The sequence below is a fragment of the Somniosus microcephalus genome, unplaced genomic scaffold (genome assembly GCF_052327205.1).
Source record: "Somniosus microcephalus isolate GS21.2 unplaced genomic scaffold, FLI_Smic_1.0 unresolved_chr1, whole genome shotgun sequence".
Lineage (NCBI taxonomy): Eukaryota > Metazoa > Chordata > Chondrichthyes > Squaliformes > Somniosidae > Somniosus > Somniosus microcephalus.
The window spans coordinates 166,162,879-166,183,900 of record NW_028225179.1 but is presented as its reverse complement, the minus strand read 5'-3'; the positions used below and the strand labels follow the sequence as shown (position 1 = coordinate 166,183,900).

Here is a 21,022-nt window from a genome sequence, read left to right as displayed (position 1 = left end):
TGGAGAGAACATTGTGAGACGCCATGCTGACCAGATCCTAGAGTCACAGGAACGAGTCAACCCCATGTCTCGGCCATACGTACCTGGTGAGGAACCCGATGTACAGGTCGCATCTACCTCAGAAACAATAGCATTGGAAGCTGATGAATCAACTGACAACAGGGTGTTAGAATCGCCTCCACACCAAGAGCGAGACACTCGGGAAAGGCGTTATCCAGAAAGAATCAGGAAGCCTCCCCAAAGACTGAATTTATAAATAGACTATTTCCAGTTAATGTTGCATGTTAAAAGTGTTAATTGTTAAATGAGTGTTATGGTACTCTAAAAGGGGAGGAATTGTAGTGTATGTACCTTTAAGGGGAGAACTACTTTTTACAGCTCCTGTATCCTGTAGTACCGGCAGTGACCACACCTGTATATAAACCCTGAGTAGTGCTCTGTACAGTCAGTTGCAGTTTGAACCTCATTCAGTAAACACCTGTTGATCGTTCCCTGCAGTCTTTGTCTGATTATTGAAGGACACAACATTAAGATACCCGGATCTAACACTCTCTATTATGTCCATGTATAATTGAGACACGGACTGCAGGAGTTGATTATAACAAGTCTTTACTGAATGGAGACAACCTGGAAACTGAAACTACAGAAGCCTGCTAGGGCCTTTTATACAGGGGTGGTCACTGCCGGTACTGCAGTCTGAGACCAGTTATTCCCTTAAAGGTACATACACAACAATTCCTCCCCTTTTAGATAAACAGTACATAACATTCATTTAACAACTGAATAATAACTAATTACAATTACAATTACGGTTGTTAGATACATTGGTTGAAGTTAAGCAATTATAAGTTCAGTCTTTGAGGAGGCTTCCTGATTCTGTCTGGATAACGCCTCTTTGGGATATCAGGTTCTTCTGGCAAGGTTGAGTCGGGATCAATGTCATTGTTTAGTTCGTCTGCTTCCAATGTCACCGATTCTGTGGTAGATGCAATTGGTACTTCGGTTTCATCGCCAGGTGTATCAGATCGTGGTGTGGAGTTGATGTTTTCCAGTGACTCTAGAATCTGGTCAGCATGGCGTCTTACAGTGCTCTCTCCAATGTCCACGGTATACATTAGAGGTCCTTGCCGTGTACAGATCGTTCCTGGCTGCCATTTCTCTGTGCGGTAGTCCCGGGCCAAAACTGGTTGACCTATCTTAAAACTCCTGGTCGGCCTTTCATTCATATTCTGAAACTGCCTGTTCTCCACATCTCTTCTGATGTTTGGCTTAACCAAATCCAAGTGGCATCGTAGTCTTCGATTGAAGAACATCATGGCTGGAGTTTGGTTGGTAACCGCATGTGTCGCATTCCGGTAGGCAAACAAGAAGTTATCCACCTTGTGTTGTAGGGGTATATCTTCATTACACATTGCCTTGATAGCCTTCTTGAATGTTTGAACAAACCTCTCGGCCAATCCATTAGTGGCTGGATGATATGGGGCGGATGTGTAATGCTTAACACCATTGTTCTTTAAGAACCTCCGGAACTCTTCAGACATAAACTGTGGTCCATTGTCAGAGCAAATCTGTTCAGGCAGCCCATTCCTGGCGAATATGGTTCGTAAGACTGTGATAGTTTTTTCTGTGGTGGTTGAGGGCATTTTTATTACCTCTGGCCACTTTGAATGTGCATCCACCGCAATTAAAAACATCGAGTCCATAAAGGGACCAGCAAAATCAATGTGCACCCTTTGCCATGGAGATGAGGGCCACTCCCATGGATGTAGAGGGGCTTGTGGTGGGGCGTTTTGGACCTTCTGGCATCCTGTACAGCTCTTGGTCATCTCTTCGATTTCTCTATCGATTCCCGGCCACCACACAAATGCTCTGGCTAAGTTCTTCATTTTTACCCCTCCCGGATGACCCTCATGAAGCTCATTGAGCACTCTATCCTTCAATTTGGGTGGAATTACTACTCTGGATCCACACATCAAGGTTCCTCTGCACACTGACAGCTGTTCTCTTCTCGGCGAGAATGCTGGCAGCAGTGGTTCGCCATGTGCTGGCCATCCCTTCACCGTTAAATCATAGACCCAGGAGAGTGTCGGGTCATTTCGTGTTTCCTTTTCTATGTTTGCATTCGTCACAGGGAGACATTCGACTATAGTCGAGTGGAATAACTCCACTGGATCCACTGCCAGTTCTTCTTCCACCGTCGGCAACGGTAGGCGCGACAATCCATCAGCATTCCCATGCTGTTTAGTTCCTTTGTACTCGATGTCATATTGGTGTGCCCCTAGGAAAAGGGACCACCTCTGTAGCCGTTGTGCCGTCATTATCGGTACGCCCTTCTGAGGGTTGAAAATGGAGACGAGAGGTTGATGATCAGTTAGTAGAGTAAATTTCTGACCGTGCAGGTAGTGATTGAACTTCTTCACCCCCTACACCAGGCTGAGGGCCTCTCTGTCAATCTGGGCGTAGTTACGCTCAGCTGAAGTTAACGAGCGTGACGCAAAAGCTATCGGCCTCTCTGAACCATCAAGGAATTTATGTGACAGTACCGCTCCAATGCCGTAGGGAGACGCATCACACACCAGTCTTATCGGTAGTGATGGGTTGTAGTGAGCCAATACTTCTCTTGAAGTGATTAGGTCCTTACTCTTCTGAAAGGCTCGCTTACATTCATCGCTCCATTTCCATGCTACACCCGTTCGTAGTAGGGCGTTCAGTGGATGCAGAATTGTGGACAAATTCGGCAAAAACTTATGGTAGTAATTCACCAATCCGAGGAATGACCTCAGTTGCGACACATTTTCAGGCGCTGGAGCCTTAACTGCCGCTTCAATTTTGTCAGGGGACTTATGCAACACCTCTTCATCAATCGCGTGGCCACAATACGATATCTGTTTCTTAAAAAACTCGCACTTGGGGCGATTGGCTCGTAGCCCATGTTCACGTAGTCTAGTGAGCACCTGCTCTAGGTTGGCAAGGTGTTCACTGTCATCTTCACCTGTCACTAGGATGTCGTCCAAGTAACACTGAGTCCCCGGAATCCCTTGCAGGACTTGTTCCATCGCTCTTTGCCATATCGCCGGAGCTGATGCTACTCCGAATACCAGTCGATGATACTGGTAAAGACCTTTGTGAGTGTTTATCGTGAGATACTTCCTAGAGGATTCTTCAACCTCCATCTGCAAATATGCTTCTGCTAGGTCAATTTTTGTAAAACGCTTCCCTCCAGATAGTGAGGCGAAGATATCTTCTATCCTTGGAAGAGGATATTGTACTGTGTGAAGGACTGGCTTCACCGTCACCTTGAAGTCCCCACAGATGCGAACCTTCCTTGGCTCCTCAGACTTATTGTTTAACGTTTTCTTCATGACAGGAATGATGGGTGTCGCCCACTCGCTCCAGTCTACCTTAGATAACACGCCTGCATTCTCCAGATTCTCCAGCTCTGCCTCGACGGCTGGGCGAATTGCATATGGTACCGGTCTTGCTTTGAAAAACTTGGGAATTGCATTCTCCTCTATTTTTATCGAGGCGGTTACGCCTTTAAGAGTGCCCAGTTCTTGTTGAAATACCTCTTTGGCGTCAGCTAAGATTGTTGACAATCATCCAGGAGTGACGTCGTCATCCTTTTTACCAGCCACCGTCAGTGCCTGAATGGAGTGCCAATCTAAACTTATCTTTCTGATCCATTCATGTCCCAATAACGGTGGTCCACCATCTTGCAGAATGTAGAGATACAATTTCCGTATTTTCTTGCCGTTGTATTCGACAGGCACCCTTATTTTTCCTCTGGGGTATACTTTTTGCCCCGTATACGTCCTCAAGACAATGGATGTCTCTCTCAAGGGTATGTGTGAGAATAGCTGCTCGTAGTCTCGTCGATTCATGATGGTGAGAGCTGATCCTGTATCCAATTCCATTTTGACTTGGGACCCTGCTATCGTGAGGGTGACCCAAATGGTTCGGTGATCCTCTTTTGCGATTACGTTGTGAAGTTTGAGACAGCTTAGTCTCTTGTTCCCAGATTCACTATCGCTCATCTGGTCTTCGGAACTACTGTCCGTCATCTTTTGTACTTTCCTGTACGGTTCCTTAGTAGCCTTTTTGTTGTCGTTGGTCTTCTTCCCAGACCTGCAAACTCGTGCAATGTGTCCCATCTTTCCGCATTGCCTGCATATTTTGTCCTTGGACCAGCAGTCCTTCTGGTCATGGTTTGTTCTGCCGCAGCGATAACATTTTGCAAATCCCCGTGACATTTCGTGGGTGCCGTATTCCTGTGGCTTTTGTTGTATTTCCGCAGCTCCCCTTGCTGCTGCTTTGTACGATACTGCCACGCTGATAGCCTTATCTAGCGTCAGCTCTTTCTCTGAGAGTAACCTCTTCTGGGTTCCTTCACTCAGGAGTCCACAGACAAATTTGTCCCGTAAGGTATCTGCCAGTCCTGCTCCGAACTGGCAGTGCTTTGATAGCTTGCGTAGTTCCGTAAGGTAATCAGCATTGCTCTCATTTTTATGCTGATTTCTCCTGTGGAATTTAAATCTTTCTGCTATCAGCAGCAGTGTAGGATTTAGGTGTTCCTGTAGGATAGCAACAATTTCGTTAAAACTCTCCGCCTTCGGTTTGGCTGGAGTAATCAGGTCCCGCAATAGGCCGTACGTTCTTGCGCCCATTAAATTTAGCAATACCGATGCCTTTTTCTCATCGGCTACTTCATTTGCCTCGCAATATACCTCGACTCTTTCCACATACGTGGTCCAGTCTTCTATTGCATTATCGAAGGCAGTGATATCGCCAGTCTTTGGCATCTTGAAAATCTAAGATGGCGCCTCCCGCACTTTGCCTTCGTCCCCGATGGATCAAAACGGCGCCTCCCGCGCTTTTCCTTCTACCCCGCCGAGTTAAGATGGCGCCTCCCGCGCTTTCCCGCCGCTGCTGCCAACACTGTTGCTGGCGATTATATTTATTTTACTATCCTGTAATGGCGACGCCCTATGGTCTTCACGCCTTCCCGATCGCTGCTGCCAATGCCGCTCTCCGCGGTATTTTTATTTTTCTATCGCGCTTCAATATTTGCTCCGTTAATTGAAGAACCGTTCCCGTCGTGGAGCGGACCCTCTGGGACACTTCCCTCCCTCTTCTTAGGTCCGAACGCTGCCCGGCTTCGAAGCACCGGCCGCGCCCTGTGTGCTCCACCCTCTCTCTCTCTCTTTGCTTCCCGACTCGCTGCCCGGCCCCATTGCAGAGCCACCCGATCGAGCTCTAGCCCGCCGCAGCCCAGGAAGGATCAGTGCACTACCTGCCACCAGCCCGATTAGCTGGGAAACCACAGACTGGAGAACCAAGCCTGGCTCTCGACAGTCTCTCCTGCACTTTTCAATTCGATGATTTGGAGGGTGGTTGCCCACGGTCGACGCCCGTTTCTCGAGTTTCTTTCGATTTTTTTTCTTTCTTCTGGCTTTGACCTTCAATAACGTCTTCTGAGGTGCTGCCGAGTTGCAGGTAAGTTCTTTTCTTACTCGTCGCCAGTATTATGTCCGTGTATAATTGAGACACGGACTGCAGGAGTTGATTATAACAAGTCTTTATTGAATGGAGACAACCTGGAAACTGAAACTACAGAAGCCTGCTAGGGCCATTTATACAGGGGTGGTCACTGCCGGTACTGCAGTCTGAGACCAGTTATTCCCTTAAAGGTACATACACAACACTCTCTCTCTCTGGCTCTCTCTCTATCTCCCTCTAACACTGTCTCGCTCTCTGTATCTCTCTGCCTCTTGCCTTTCTGTCTCTCTCTCTGTCTCGTTCTGACTCTTTGTATTGGGTGAATTTACAACTTGTCACAGTGTGTAAAACTGCAGTTATGGATCAGCTCCTCATTGTAGAATTGCCTCAATGTATTTCCCTTTGATGTCAACAGAAGGGAGAATCAGGTGGTTTCTTAATGAGCAACCAATCCCAACAGCAATTTTACACCCTGTGACAAGTGGAACCTCAGACCCTGTATCTCTGACCCTCTGTCCTGCTCTCTCTCTCTCTCTGTATCTCTGACTCTCTCTCTGTCTCCCTCTCTCTATCTCTCTTCCTCTCTGTCTCTGTCTGCCTCTACCTATCTTTCTCTCTCTGTCTCCCTCGCATTCTGTGTCTTATTTGTTCTGTTTAGAACCTGTGTCCCTGACCCTGTGCCCTGTGACCCTGTGTCCCATGACCCTATGCCCAATGACTGACCCTGCACCCAATGCCTGACCCTGTGCCCAGTGACTGACCCTGTGCCCAGTGACTGACCCTGTGCACAGTGACTGACCCTGTGCCCAATGACAGACCCTGTGCCCAATGACTGACCCTGTGCCCAATGACTGACCCTGTGCCCAATGACTGACCCTGTGCCCAATGACTGACCCTGTGCCCAATGACTGACCCTGTGCCCAATGACTGACCCTGTGCCCAATGACTGACCCTGTGCACAGTGACTGACCCTGTGCCCAATGACTGACCCTGTGCCCAATGACTGACCCTGTGCCCAATGACTGACCCTGTGCACAGTGACTGACCCTGTGCCCAATGACTGACCCTGTGCCCAATGACTGACCCTGTGCCCAATGACTGACCCTGTGCACAGTGACTGACCCTGTGCCCAATGACTGATCCTGTGCACAGTGACTGACCCTGTGCCCAATGACTGACCCTGTGCCCAATGACTGACCCTGTGCCCAATGACTGACCCTGTGCACAGTGACTGACCCTGTGCACAGTGACTGACCCTGTGCCCAATGACTGACCCTGTGCCCAATGACTGACCCTGTGCACAGTGACTGACCCTGTGCCCAATGACTGACCCTGTGTCCAATGACAGACCCTGTGCCCAATGACTGACCCTGTGCCCAATGACTGACCCTGTGCCCAATGACTGACCCTGTGCCCAATGACTGACCCTGTGCCCAATGACTGACCCTGTGCACAGTGACTGACCCTGTGCCCAATGACTGACCCTGTGCCCAATGACTGACCCTGTGCCCAATGACTGACCCTGTGCACAGTGACTGACCCTGTGCCCAATGACTGACCCTGTGCCCAATGACTGACCCTGTGCCCAATGACTGACCCTGTGCACAGTGACTGACCCTGTGCCCAATGACTGATCCTGTGCACAGTGACTGACCCTGTGCCCAATGACTGACCCTGTGCCCAATGACTGACCCTGTGCCCAATGACTGACCCTGTGCACAGTGACTGACCCTGTGCACAGTGACTGACCCTGTGCCCAATGACTGACCCTGTGCCCAATGACTGACCCTGTGCACAGTGACTGACCCTGTGCCCAATGACTGATCCTGTGCACAGTGACTGACCCTGTGCCCAATGACTGACCCTGTGCCCAATGACTGACCCTGTGCCCAATGACTGACCCTGTGCCCAATGACTGACCCTGTGCCCAATGACTGACCCTGTGCACAGTGACTGACCCTGTGCCCAATGACTGACCCTGTGCCCAATGACTGACCCTGTGCCCAATGACTGACCCTGTGCCCAATGACTGACCCTGTGCACAGTGACTGACCCTGTGCCCAATGACTGAACCTGTGCCCAATGACTGACCCTGTGCCCAATGACTGACCCTGTGCCCAATGACTGACCCTGTGCACAGTGACTGACCCTGCGCCCAATGACTGACCCTGTGCCCAATGACTGACCCTGTGCCCAATGACTGACCCTGTGCCCAATGACTGACCCTGTGCCCAATGACTGACCCTGTGCCCAATGACTGACCCTGTGCCCAATGACTGATCCTGTGCCCAATGACTGACCCTGTGCACAGTGACTGACCCTGTGCCCAATGACTGACCCTGTGCCCAATGACTGACCCTGTGCCCAATGACTGACCCTGTGCACAGTGACTGACCCTGTGCCCAATGACTGACCCTGTGCCCAATGACTGACCCTGTGCACAGTGACTGACCCTGTGCCCAATGACTGATCCTGTGCACAGTGACTGACCCTGTGCCCAATGACTGACCCTGTGCCCAATGACTGACCCTGTGCCCAATGACTGACCCTGTGCCCAATGACTGACCCTGTGCCCAATGACTGACCCTGTGCCCAATGACTGACCCTGTGCCCAATGACTGACCCTGTGCCCAATGACTGACCCTGTGCCCAATGACTGGCCCTGTGCCCAATGACTGACCCTGTGCCCAATGACTGACCCTGTGCCCAATGACTGACCCTGTGCCCAATGACTGACCCTGTGCACAGTGACTGACCCTGTGCCCAATGACTGACCCTGTGCCCAATGACTGACCCTGTGCCCAATGACTGACCCTGTGCCCAATGACTGACCCTGTGCACAGTGACTGACCCTGTGCCCAATGACTGACCCTGTGCCCAATGACTGACCCTGTGCCCAATGACCGACCCTGTGCACAGTGACTGACCCTGTGCCCAATGACTGACCCTCTGCCCAATGACCCTGTGCCCAGTGACCCTGTGCCCAATGACTGACCCTGTGCCCATTGACCCTGTGCCCAATGACTGACCCTGTGCCCAATGACTGACCCTGTGCCCAATGACTGACCCTGTGCCCAATGACTGACCCTGTGCCCAATGACTGACCCTGTGCACAGTGACTGGCCCTGTGCCCAATGACTGACCCTGTGCACAGTGACTGACCCTGTGCCCAATGACTTACCCTGTGCCCAATGACTGGCCCTGTGCCCAATGAGTGACCCTGTGCCCAGTGACTGACCCTGTGCCCAGTGACTGACCCTGTGCCCAATGACTGACCCTGTGCCCAATGACTGATCCTGTGCCCAGTGACTGACCCTGTGCCCAGTGACTGACCCTGTGCCCAATGACTTACCCTGTGCCCAATGACTGGCCCTGTGCCCAATGACTGACCCTGTGCCAATGACTGACCCTGTGCCCAGTGACTGACCCTGTGCCCAGTGACTGACCCTGTGCACAGTGACTGACCCTGTGCCCAGTGACTGACCCTGTGCACAGTGACTGACCCTGTGCCTAGTGACTGACCCTTTGCCCAATGACTGACCCTGTGCCCATTGACCCTGTGCCCAATGACTGACCCTGTGCCCAGTGACTGACCCTGTGCCCAATGACTGACCTTGTGCCCAGTGACCCTGTGCCCAATGACTGACCCTGTGCCCAATGACTGACCCTGTGCCCAATGACTGACCCTGTGCCCAATGACTGACCCTGTGCCCAATGACTGACCTTGTGCCCAATGACTGACCCTGTGCCCAATGACTTACCCTGTGCCCAATGACTGACCCTGTGCCCAGTGACTGACCCTGTGCCCAGTGACTGACCCTGTGCCCAATGACCCTGTGCCCAATGACCCTGTGCCCAATGACCCTGTGCCCAATGACTGACCCTGTGCCCAGTGACTGACCCATGGCCCAGTGACTGACCCTGTGCCCAATGACCATGTGCCCAATGACCCTGTGCCCAATGACCCTGTGCCCAGTGACTGACCCTCTGCCCAATGACCCTGTGCCCAGTGACTGACCCTGTGCCCAATGACTGACCCTGTGCCCAGTGACTGACCCATGGCCCAGTGACAGACCCTGTGCCCAATGACCATGTGCCCAATGACCCTGTGCCCAATGACCCTGTGCCCAGTGACTGACCCTCTGCCCAATGACCCTGTGCCCAGTGACTGACCCTGTGCCCAATGACTGACCCTGTGCCCAATGACCCTGTGCCCAGTGACCCTGTGCCCATTGACCCTGTGCCCAATGACTGACCCTGTGCCCAATGACTGATCCTGTGCCCAGTGACCCTGTGCCCAATGACTGACCCTGTGCCCAGTCACTGACCCTGTGCCCAGTGACCCTGTGCCCAGTGACTGACCCTGTGCCCAGTGACCCTGTGCCCAATGACTGACCCTGTGCCCAATGACTGACCCTGTGCCCAATGACTGACCCTGTGCCCAGTGACTGACCCTGTGCACAGTGACTGAACCTGTGCCCAATGACTGACCCTGTGCCCAATGGCCCTGTGCCCAGTGATCCTGTGCCCAGTGACCCTGTGCCCAATGACTGACCCTGTGCCCAATGACCCTGTGCCCAGTGATCCTGTGCCCAATGACCCTGTGCCCAGTGACTGACCCTGTGCCCAGTGACTGACCCTGTGCCCAATGACACTGTGCCCAGTGATCCTGTGCCCATTGACCCTGTGCCCAGTGACTGACCCTGTGCCCAATGACTGACCCTGTGCCCAATGACCCTGTGCCCGGTGATCCTGTGCCCAATGACCCTGTGCCCAGTGACTGACCCTGTGCCCAGTGACTGACCCTCTGCCCAGTGACTGACCTTGTGCCCAATGACTGACCCTGTGCCCAATGACTGGCCCTGTGCCCAATGACTGACCCTGTGCCAATGACTGACCCTGTGCCCAGTGACTGACCCTGTGCCCAGTGACTGACCCTGTGCACAGTGACTGACCCTGTGCCCAGTGACTGACCCTGTGCACAGTGACTGACCCTGTGCCTAGTGACTGACCCTTTGCCCAATGACTGACCCTGTGCCCATTGACCCTGTGCCCAATGACTGACCCTGTGCCCAGTGACTGACCCTGTGCCCAATCACTGACCCTGTGCCCAATGACTGACCCTGTGCCCAATGACTGACCTTGTGCCCAATGACTGACCCTGTGCCCAATGACTGACCCTGTGCCCAGTGACTGACCCTGTGCCCAATGACCCTGTGCCCAATGACCCTGTGCCCAATGACCCTGTGCCCAATGACTGACCCTGTGCCCAGTGACTGACCCATGGCCCAGTGACTGACCCTGTGCCCAATGACCATGTGCCCAATGACCCTGTGCCCAATGACCCTGTGCCCAGTGACTGACCCTCTGCCCAATGACCCTGTGCCCAGTGACTGACCCTGTGCCCAATGACTGACCCTGTGCCCAGTGACTGACCCATGGCCCAGTGACTGACCCTGTGCCCAATGACCATGTGCCCAATGACCCTGTGCCCAATGACCCTGTGCCCAGTGACTGACCCTCTGCCCAATGACCCTGTGCCCAGTGACTGACCCTGTGCCCAATGACTGACCCTGTGCCCAATGACCCTGTGCCCATTGACCCTGTGCCCAATGACTGACCCTGTGCCCAATGACTGACCCTGTGCCCAGTGACCCTGTGCCCAATGACTGACCCTGTGCCCAGTGACTGAGCCTGTGCCCAGTGACCCTGTGCCCAGTGACTGACCCTGTGCCCAGTGACCCTGTGCCCAATGACTGACCCTGTGCCCAATGACTGACCCTGTGCCCAATGACTGACCCTGTGCCCAGTGACTGACCCTGTGCACAGTGACTGACCCTGTGCCCAATGACTGACCCTGTGCCCAATGGCCCTGTGCCCAGTGACCCTGTGCCCAATGACTGACCCTGTGCCCAATGACCCTGTGCCCAGTGATCCTGTGCCCAATGACCCTGTGCCCAGTGACTGACCCTGTGCCCAGTGACTGACCCTGTGCCCAATGACCCTGTGCCCAGTGATCCTGTGCCCATTGACCCTGTGCCCAATGACTGACCCTGTGCCCAATGAGCCTGTGCCCAGTGATCCTGTGCCCAATGACCCTGTGCCCAGTGACTGACCCTGTGCCCAGTGACTGACCCTCTGCCCAGTGACTGACCTTGTGCCCAATGACTGACCCTGTGCCCAATGACTGACCCTGTGCCCTGTGACTGACCCTGTGCCCATTGACCCTGTGCCCAGTGACTGACCCTGTGCCCATTGACCCTGTGCCCAGTGACTGACCCTGTGCCCAATGACTGACCCTGTGCCCAATGACTGACCCTGTGCCCAATGACTGACCCTGCGCCCTGTGACAGACCCTGTGCCCAGTGACCCTGTGCCCAATGACCCTGTGACCAATGACTGACCCTGTGCCATGTGACCTTGTGGCCAATGACCCTGTGCCCAGTGATTGACCCTGTGCCCAGTGACCACCCTGTGCCCATTGAATGACTCTAACACTGTTTTTTACAGGGTAACCATGTTTCTCGCTGTGCTTCTGGTGACTGCCTCATTAGTTTTTGAGGGAGCTTTGTCCCGCAGGTAGGAAGTGTTTTTATTCCATAGTCTGGTCTTTGCAGCGGTTGGATTCCCCTCCATCTGGGTGGTGGGTCAGGGAACTGTCTTTTCTGTGCCAATCAATGCCTAACCTTCCAATCTCTATTCTGGAACCAGAATCAATAGCAAGTATTTTTCTTTATAAAGATTGCTGCCACTTTGAGTTTTGGGAGTTGCTATTCCTAGCCTAATCCAGCAGATCCTGTCCCACATCAGCAGTCCTGCAATAGCACCAACTTGCTGTAGAGCAGAGTTGGGTGCTGAGATGACATTGCTCAGTTGCTGCTGACACATTCACTGGTGTTGCTAGGGCTGTAGTCAAGGGGTAGAATGGGGTGTACACAAGACACCCGACTTCAGGAGAGAGGCAACACACCCAATTTACAGCTACTCAAAAGGGAAGAAAACCCTTCCCCATGGCCCCAGCAGCTCAGTGCAGCTGCACATCAACCAGTGATTGCCCAGTGCCAGTGCTGCCCCTCTCCCAGTGCCAATCCCCTAGTGCTGCCCCCTCCCAGTGCCACGCCCCAGTGCTGCCCCCTCCCAGTGCCAATCCCCTAGTGCTGCCCCCCGCCCAGTGCCATCCCCCAGTGCTGCCACTCTCCCAATGCCATTCCCCAGAGCTGTCCATCTCCCAGCGCCACTCCCCAGTGCTGCCACTCTCCCAGCGCCACTCCCCAGTGCTGCCACTCTCCCAGCGCCACTCCCCAGTGCTGGCCCTCTCCCGAGCCACTCCCCTAGTGCTGCCCCTCTTCTGAACGCTGCCACTCTCCCAGTGCCACTCCCCAGTGCTGCTCCTCTCCCAGTACCAGTCTCCAGTGCTGCCCCTCTCCCAGTGCCTCTCCCGAACGCTGCCACTTTCCCAGTGCCTCTCCCAAGTGCTGCTCCTCTCCCAGTACCACTCCCCCAGTGCTGCCCCTACTCAGTGCCACTCCCCAGTGCTGTGCCTCTCTCGAATGCTGCCACTCTCCCGAACGCTGCCCCTCTCCCAGTGCCACTCCCCAATGCTGCCCCTCTCCCAGTGCCACTCCCCAGTGCTGCCCCTCCCCCAGTGCTGCCCTCTCCCAGTGCCACTCCCCAGTGCTGCCCCTCCCCCAGTGACACTCCCGAATGATGCCCCTCTCCCAGTGATACTCCCCTAGTGCTGTCGCTATTCCAGTATCAATACCCCAGTGCTGACCCTCTCCCAGTACCAATACCCCAGTGCTGACCCTCTCCCAGTGCCAATCCACTAGTTCAGCCCCACTCCCAGTGCCACTCCCCGAGTGCTGCCCCTCTGCCAGTGTCATGCCCCAGTGCTGCTGCTCTCCCTGTGCCACTCCCCAAGTGCTGCCCCTCTCCCTGTGCCACCCCCCGAGTGCTGCCCCTCTGCCAGTGCCACTCCCCAGTGCTGCCCCTCTCCCAGTGCCTCTCCCGAATGCTGCCCCTCTCCCAGCCCCACTCCCCCATGCTGCCCCTCTACCAGTGCCAATTCCCAAGTGCTGCTCCTCTCCTAGTGCCAATTCCCTGGTTCAGCCCCTCTCCCAGTGCCACTCCCCAGTGCAGCCGCTCTCCAAGTGCCAGTCCCCAGTGGTGCCGCTCTCCCAGTGCTGTCCCCCAGTGCAGCCCCTCTCCCAGTGCCACTTCCCAGTGCAACCCCTCTCCCAGTGCCAATCCCCTAGTTCTGCCACTCCACAGTGCTGCCCCTCTGCCAATGCCAATTCCCCAGTGGTGCCCTTCTCCCAGTGCCAATTCCCCAGTGCTGCCCCTCTCCAGTGCCAATTCCCCAGTGCTGCCCCTCTCCCAGTGCAAATTCCCCAGTGCTGCCCCTCTGCCAGTGCCACTCCCCGAGTGCTGCCCCTCTGCCAGTGTCACTCCCCAGTGCTGCCCCTTTCCCAGTGCCACTCCCCAGTGCTACCCCTCTGCCACTTTCACTTCCCAATGCTGCCCCTCTCCCAGTGCCAATCCCCCAGTGCTGCCCCTCTCCCAGTGCCACTCCCTAGTGCTGCCCCTCTCCCAGTGCCACTCCCTAGTGCTGCCCCTCTCCCAGTGCCACTCCCCAGTGCTGCCCCTCTCCCAGTGCCACTCCTCAGTGCTGCCCCTCTCCCAGAGCCAATCCCCCACTGCTGACCCTCTCCCAGTGCAAATTCCCCAGTGCTGCCCCTCTGCCAGTGCAAATTTCCCAGTGCTGCCCCTCTCCCAGTGCAAATTCCCCAGTGCTGCCACTTTCCCAGTGCCACTCCCCCTGCTTCCGCTCTCCCAATGCCACTCCCCAGTGCTGCCACTCTCCCAGTACCAATCCTGCAGTGCTGCCCCTCTCCCAGTGCCAATCCCCAGTGCTGCCACTCTCCCAGTGCCACTCCCCCAGTGCTGCCCCTCTTCCAGTGCCATTCCTCGAGTGCTGCCCCTCTCCCAGTGCCAATCCCCAGTGCTGCCCCTCTCCCAGTGCCACTCCCCTAGTGCTGCCCCTCTCCCATTGTCACTCCCCAGTGCTATCCCTCTCCCAGTGACACTCCCGAATCATGCCCCTCTCCCAGTGATACTCCCCTAGTACTGTCGGTATTCCAGTACCAATAAACCAGTGCTGGCCCTCTCCCAGTGCCAATCCCCTAGTTCTGCCCCTCGCCCAGCACCACTCCCCAGTGCTGCCCCTCTCCCAGTGCCGATTCCCAAGTACTGCTCCTCTCCCAGAGCCACTCCCCCAGTGCTGCCCCTTCTCGGTGCCACTCCCCAGTGCTGGCCCTCTCCCGAGCCACTCCCCTAGTGCTGCCCCTCTTCTGAACGCTGCCACTCTCCCAGTGCCACTCCCCCAGTGCTGCTCCTCTCCCAGTACCAGTCTCCAGTGCTGCCCCTCTCCCAGTGCCTCTCCCGAACGCTGCCACTTTCCCAGTGCCTCTCCCAAGTGCTGCTCCTCTCCCAGTACCACTCCCCCAGTGCTGCCCCTACTCAGTGCCACTCCCCAGTGCTGTGCCTCTCTCGAATGCTGCCACTCTCCCGAACGCTGCCCCTCTCCCAGTGCCACTCCCCAGTGCTGCCCCTCTCCCAGTGCCACTCCCCAGTGCTGCCCCTCCCCCAGTGCTGCCCTCTCCCAGTGCCACTCCCCAGTGCTGCCCCTCCCCCAGTGACACTCCCGAATGATGCCCCTCTCCCAGTGATACTCCCCTAGTGCTGTCGCTATTCCAGTATCAATACCCCAGTGCTGACCCTCTCCCAGTACCAATACCCCAGTGCTGACCCTCTCCCAGTGCCAATCCACTAGTTCAGCCCCACTCCCAGTGCCACTCCCCGAGTGCTGCCCCTCTGCCAGTGTCACTCCCCAGTGCTGCTGCTCTCCCTGTGCCACTCCCCAAGTGCTGCCCCTCTCCCTGTGCCACCCCCCGAGTGCTGCCCCTCTGCCAGTGCCACTCCCCAGTGCTGCCCCTCTCCCAGTGCCTCTCCCGAATGCTGCCCCTCTCCCAGCCCCACTCCCCCGTGCTGCCCCTCTACCAGTGCCAATTCCCAAGTGCTGCTCCTCTCCTAGTGCCAATTCCCTGGTTCAGCCCCTCTCCCAGTGCCACTCCCCAGTGCAGCCGCTCTCCAAGTGCCAGTCCCCAGTGGTGCCGCTCTCCCAGTGCTGTCCCCCAGTGCAGCCCCTCTCCCAGTGCCACTTCCCAGTGCAACCCCTCTCCCAGTGCCAATCCCCTAGTTCTGCCACTCCACAGTGCTGCCCCTCTGCCAATGCCAATTCCCCAGTGGTGCCCTTCTCCCAGTGCCAATTCCCCAGTGCTGCCCCTCTCCAGTACCAATTCCCCAGTGCTGCCCCTCTGCCAGTGCAAATTCCCCAGTGCTGCCCCTCTGCCAGTGCCACTCCCCGAGTGCTGCCCCTCTGCCAGTGTCACTCCCCAGTGCTGCCCCTTTCCCAGTGCCACTCCCCAGTGCTACCCCTCTGCCAGTGTCACTTCCCAGTGCTGCCCCTCTCCCAGTGCCAATCCCCCAGTGCTGCCCCTCTCCCAGAGCCACTCCCTAGTGCTGCCCCTCTCCCAGTGCCAATCCCCCAGTGCTGCCGCTCTCCAAGTGCCAGTCCCCAGTGGTGCCGCTCTCCCAGTGCTGTCCCCCAGTGCAGCCCCTCTCCCAGTGCCACTTCCCAGTGCAACCCCTCTCCCAGTGCCAATCCCCTAGTTCTGCCACTCCACAGTGCTGCCCCTCTGCCAGTGCCAATTCCCCAGTGGTGCCCTTCTCCCAGTGCCAATTCCCCAGTGCTGCCCCTCTGCCAGTGCCACTCCCCGAGTGCTGCCCCTCTGCCAGTGTCACTCCCCAGTGCTGCCCCTTTCCCAGTGTCACTCCCCAGTGCTGCCCCTTTCCCAGTGCCACTCCCCAGTGCTACCCCTCTGCCAGTGTCACTTCCCAGTGCTGCCCCTCTCCCAGTGCCAATCCCCCAGTGCTGCCCCTCTCCCAGTGCCACTCCCTAGTGCTGCCCCTCTCCCAGTGCCACTCCCTAGTGCTGCCCCTCTCCCACTGCCAATCCCCCAGTGCTGCCCCTCTCCCAGTGCCACTCCCCAGTGCTGCCCCTCTCCCAGTGCCACTCCTCAGTGCTGCCCCTCTCCCAGAGCCAATCCCCCACTGCTGACCCTCTCCCAGTGCAAATTCCCCAGTGCTGCCCCTCTGCCAGTGCAAATTTCCCAGTGCTGCCCCTCTCCCAGTGCAAATTCCCCAGTGCTGCCACTGTCCCAGTGCCACTCTCCCTGCTTCCGCTCTCCCAATGCCACTCCCCAGTGCTGCCACTCTCCCAGTACCAATCCTGCAGTGCTGCCCCTCTCCCAGTGCCAATCCCCAGTGCTGCCACTCTCCCAGTGCCACTCCCCCAGTGCTGCCCCTCTCCCAGTGCCAATCCCCTAGTTCTGCCCCTCGCCCAGCACCACTCCCCAGTGCTGCTCCTCTCCCAGTGCCGATTCCCAAGTGCTGCTCCTCTCCCAGTGCCACTCCCCAGTGCTGCTGCTCTCCCAGTGCCAGTCCCCAGTGCTGCTCCTCTCCCAGTGCCACTCCACAGTGCTGCCCCTCTGCCAGTGCCAATTCCCCAGTGGTGCCCTTCTCCCAGTGCCACTCCACAATGCTGCCCCTCTGCCAGTGCAAATTCCCCAGTGCTGCCCCTCTCCAGTGCCAATTCCCCAGTGCTGCCCCTCTCCAGTGCCAATTCCCCAGTGCTGCCCCTCTCCCAGTGCAAATTCCCCACTGCTGCCCCTCTCCCAGTGCCACTCCCCGAGTGCTGCCCCTCTGCCAGTGTCACTCCCCAGTGCTGCCTCTCTCCCAGTGCCACTCCCCTAGTGCTGCCCCTCTCCCAGTGCCAATCCCCAGTGCTGCCACTCTCCCAGTGCCACTCCCTAGTGTTGCCCCTCCCCCAGTGCCACTCCCCAGTGCTGCCCCTCTCCCAGTGCCACTCCTCAGTGCTGCCCCTCTCCCAGAGCCAATCCCCCACTGCTGACCCTCTCCCAATGCAAATTCCCCAGTGCTGCCCCTCTGCCAGTGCAAATTCCCCAGTGCTGCCCCTCTCCCAGTGCAAATTCCCCAGTGCTGCCACTCTCCCAGTGCTACTCCCCCTGCTTCCGCTCTCCCAGTGCCACTCCCCAGTGCTGCCACTCTCCCAGTACCAATCCTGCAGTGCTGCCCCTCTCCCAGTGCCAATCCCCAGTGCTGCCACTCTCCCAGTGCCACTCCCCCAGTGCTGCCCCTCTCCCAGTGCCATTCCCCGAGTGCTGCCCCTCTCCCAGTGCTAATCCCCAGTGCTGCCCCTCTCCCAGTGCCACTCCCCTAGTGCTGCCCCTCTCCCATTGTCACTCCCCAGTGCTGCCCCGCTCCCAGTGCCACTCCCCAGTGCTGCCCCTCTGCCAGTGTCACTCCCCAGTGCTGCCTCTCTCCCAGTGCCACTCCCCTAGTGCTGCCCCTCTCCCATTGTCACTCCCCAGTGCTGCCCCGCTCCCAGTGCCACTCCCCAGTGCTGCCCCTCTGCCAGTGTCACTCCCCAGTGCTGCCTCTCTCCCAGTGCCACACCCCTAGTGCTGCCCCTCTCCCAGTGCCACTCCCCAGTGCTGCCCCTCTCCCAGTGCCACTCTCTAGTGCTGCGCCTCTCCCAGTGCCAATCCCCAGTGCTGCCACTCCACCAGTGCCACTCCCTAGTGTTGCCCCACCCCCAGTGCCACTCCCCAGTGCTGCCCCTCTCCCTGTGCCACTCCTCAGTGCTGCCCCTCTCCCAGAGCCAATCCCCCATTGCTGACCCTCTCCCAGTGCAAATTCCCCAGTGCTGCCCCTCTGCCAGTGCAAATTTCCCAGTGCTGCCCCTCTCCCAGTGCAAATTCCCCAGTGCTGCCACTCTCCCAGTGCCATTCCCCCTGCTTCCGCTCTCCCAGTGCCACTCCCCAGTGCTGCCACTCTCCCAGTACCAATCCTGCAGTGCTGCCCCTCTCCCAGTGCCAATCCCCAGTGCTGCCACTCTCCCAGTGCCACTCCCCAGTGCTGCCACTCTCCCAGTACCAATCATGCAGTGCTCCCCCTCTCCCAGTGCCAATCCCCAGTGCTGCCACTCTCTCAGTGCCACTCCCCCAGTGCTGCCCCTCTCCCAGTGCCATTCCCCGAGTGCTGCCCCTCTCCCAGTGCTAATCCCCAGTGCTGCCCCTCTCCCAGTGCCACTCCCCTAGTGCTGCCCCTCTCCCATTGTCACTCCCCAGTGCTGCCCCGCTCCCAGTGCCACTCCCCAGTGCTGCCCCTCTGCCAGTGTCACTCCCCAGTGCTGCCTCTCTCCCAGTGCCACACCCCTAGTGCTGCCCCTCTCCCAGTGCCACTCCCCAGTGCTGCCCCTCTCCCAGTGCCACTCTCTAGTGCTGTGCCTCTCCCAGTGCCAATCCCCAGTGCTGCCACTCCACCAGTGCCACTCCCCAGTGCTGCCCCTCTCCCAGTGCCACTCTCTAGTGCTGTGCCTCTCCCAGAGCCAATCCCCCATTGCTGACCCTCTCCCAGTGCAAATTCCCCAGTGCTGCCCCTCTGCCAGTGCAAATTTCCCAGTGCTGCCCCTCTCCCAGTGCAAATTCCCCAGTGCTGCCACTCTCCCAGTGCCATTCCCCCTGCTTCCGCTCTCCCAGTGCCACTCCCCAGTGCTGCCACTCTCCCAGTACCAATCCTGCAGTGCTGCCCCTCTCCCAGTGCCAATCCCCAGTGCTGCCACTCTCCCAGTGCCACTCCCCAGTGCTGCCACTCTCCCAGTACCAATCATGCAGTGCTCCCCCTCTCCCAGTGCCAATCCCCAGTGCTGCCACTCTCTCAGTGCCACTCCCCCAGTGCTGCCCCTCTCCCAGTGCCATTCCCCGAGTGCTGCCCCTCTCCCAGTGCTAATCCCCAGTGCTGCCCCTCTCCCAGTGCCACTCCCCTAGTGCTGCCCCTCTCCCATTGTCACTCCCCAGTGCTGCCCCGCTCCCAGTGCCACTCCCCAGTGCTGCCCCTCTGCCAGTGTCACTCCCCAGTGCTGCCTCTCTCCCAGTGCCACACCCCTAGTGCTGCCCCTCTCCCAGTGCCACTCCCCAGTGCTGCCCCTCTCCCAGTGCCACTCTCTAGTGCTGTGCCTCTCCCAGTGCCAATCCCCAGTGCTGCCACTCCACCAGTGCCACTCCCCAGTGCTGCCCCTCTCCCAGTGCCACTCTCTAGTGCTGTGCCTCTCCCAGAGCCAATCCCCCATTGCTGACCTTCTCCCAGTGCAAATTCCCCAGTGCTGCCCCTCTGCCAGTGCAAATTCCCCAGTGCTGCCCCTCTCCCAGTGCAAATTCCCCAGTGCTGCCACTCTCCCAGTGCCATTCCCCCTGCTTCCGCTCTCTCAGTGCCACTCCCCAGTGCTGCCACTCTCCCAGTACCAATCCTGCAGTGCTGCCCCTCTCCCAGTGCCAATCCCCAGTGCTGCCACTCTCCCAGTGCCACTCCCCAGTGCTGCCCCTCTCCCAGTGCCACTCCACAGTGCTGCCCCTCTCCCAGTGCCACTCCCCTAGTGCTGCCCCTCTCCCATTGTCACTCCCCAGTGCTGCCCCGCTCCCAGTGCCACTCCCCAGTGCTGCCCCTCTACCAGTGCCACTCCCCAAGTGCTGCCCCTCTCCCAGTGCCAATCCCCAGTGCTGCCACTCTCCCAGTGCCACTCCCCCAGTGCTGCCCCTCTCCCAGTGCCACTCCACAGTGCTGCCCCTCTCCCAGTGCCACTCCCCTAGTGCTGCCCCTCTCCCATTGTCACTCCCCAGTGCTGCCCCGCTCCCAGTGCCACTCCCCAGTGCTGCCCCTCTACCAGTGCCACTCCCCAAGTGCTGCCCCTCTCCCAGTGCCACTCCACAGTGCTGCCCCTCTGCCAGTTCCACTTCCCAGTGCTGCCCCTCTCCCAGTGCCACTGCCCAAGTGCTGCCCCTCTCCCAGTTCCACTTCCCAGTGCTGCCGCTCTCCCAGTGCCACTCCCCAGTGCTGCCACTCTCCCAGTGCCAATCCCCAGTGCTGCCACTCTCCCAGTACCAATCCTGCAGTGCTGCCCCCTCCCAGTGCCACTCCCCGGTGCTGCCCCCCTCCCAGTGCCACTCCCCTCGTGCTGCCCCTCTCCCAGTGTCACTCCCCAGTGCTGCCTCTCTGCCAGTGCCACTCCGCCAGTGCTGCCCCTCTCCCAGTGCCACTCCCTACGTGCTGCCCCTCTGCCAGTGCCACTTCCCAGTGCAGCCCCTCTCCCAGTGCCACTCCCCTAGTGCTGCCCCTCTCCCTGTGCCACTCCCCAAGTGCTGTCCCTCTGCCAGTGCCACTCCCCAAGTGCTGCCCCTCTCCCAGTGCCACTCCCCAAGTGCTGCCCCTCTCCCTGTGCCACTCCCCATGTGCTGCCCCTCTGCCAGTGCCACTCCCCAAGTGCTGCCCCTCTCCCAGTGCCACTCCCCAGTGCTGCCCCATCCCAGTGCCTCTCCCGAGTGCCACA

At 57.7% G+C, this 21,022-nt stretch overlaps 1 protein-coding gene across 1 annotated transcript in view; it reads left to right on the top strand.

Annotated features, from left to right (window-relative positions):
- Window positions 1-12,006: 12,006 nt before the first annotated feature.
- Window positions 12,007-21,022, top strand: part of LOC147096489 (uncharacterized) — a 48,485-nt gene continuing 39,469 nt past the window's right edge. The window contains exon 1 of the mRNA XM_085974131.1: window positions 12,007-12,075. Coding sequence (XP_085830257.1) covers window positions 12,014-12,075 — 62 coding nt within the window. The 5' untranslated portion in view covers window positions 12,007-12,013. The remainder of the gene's footprint in view (window positions 12,076-21,022) is intronic.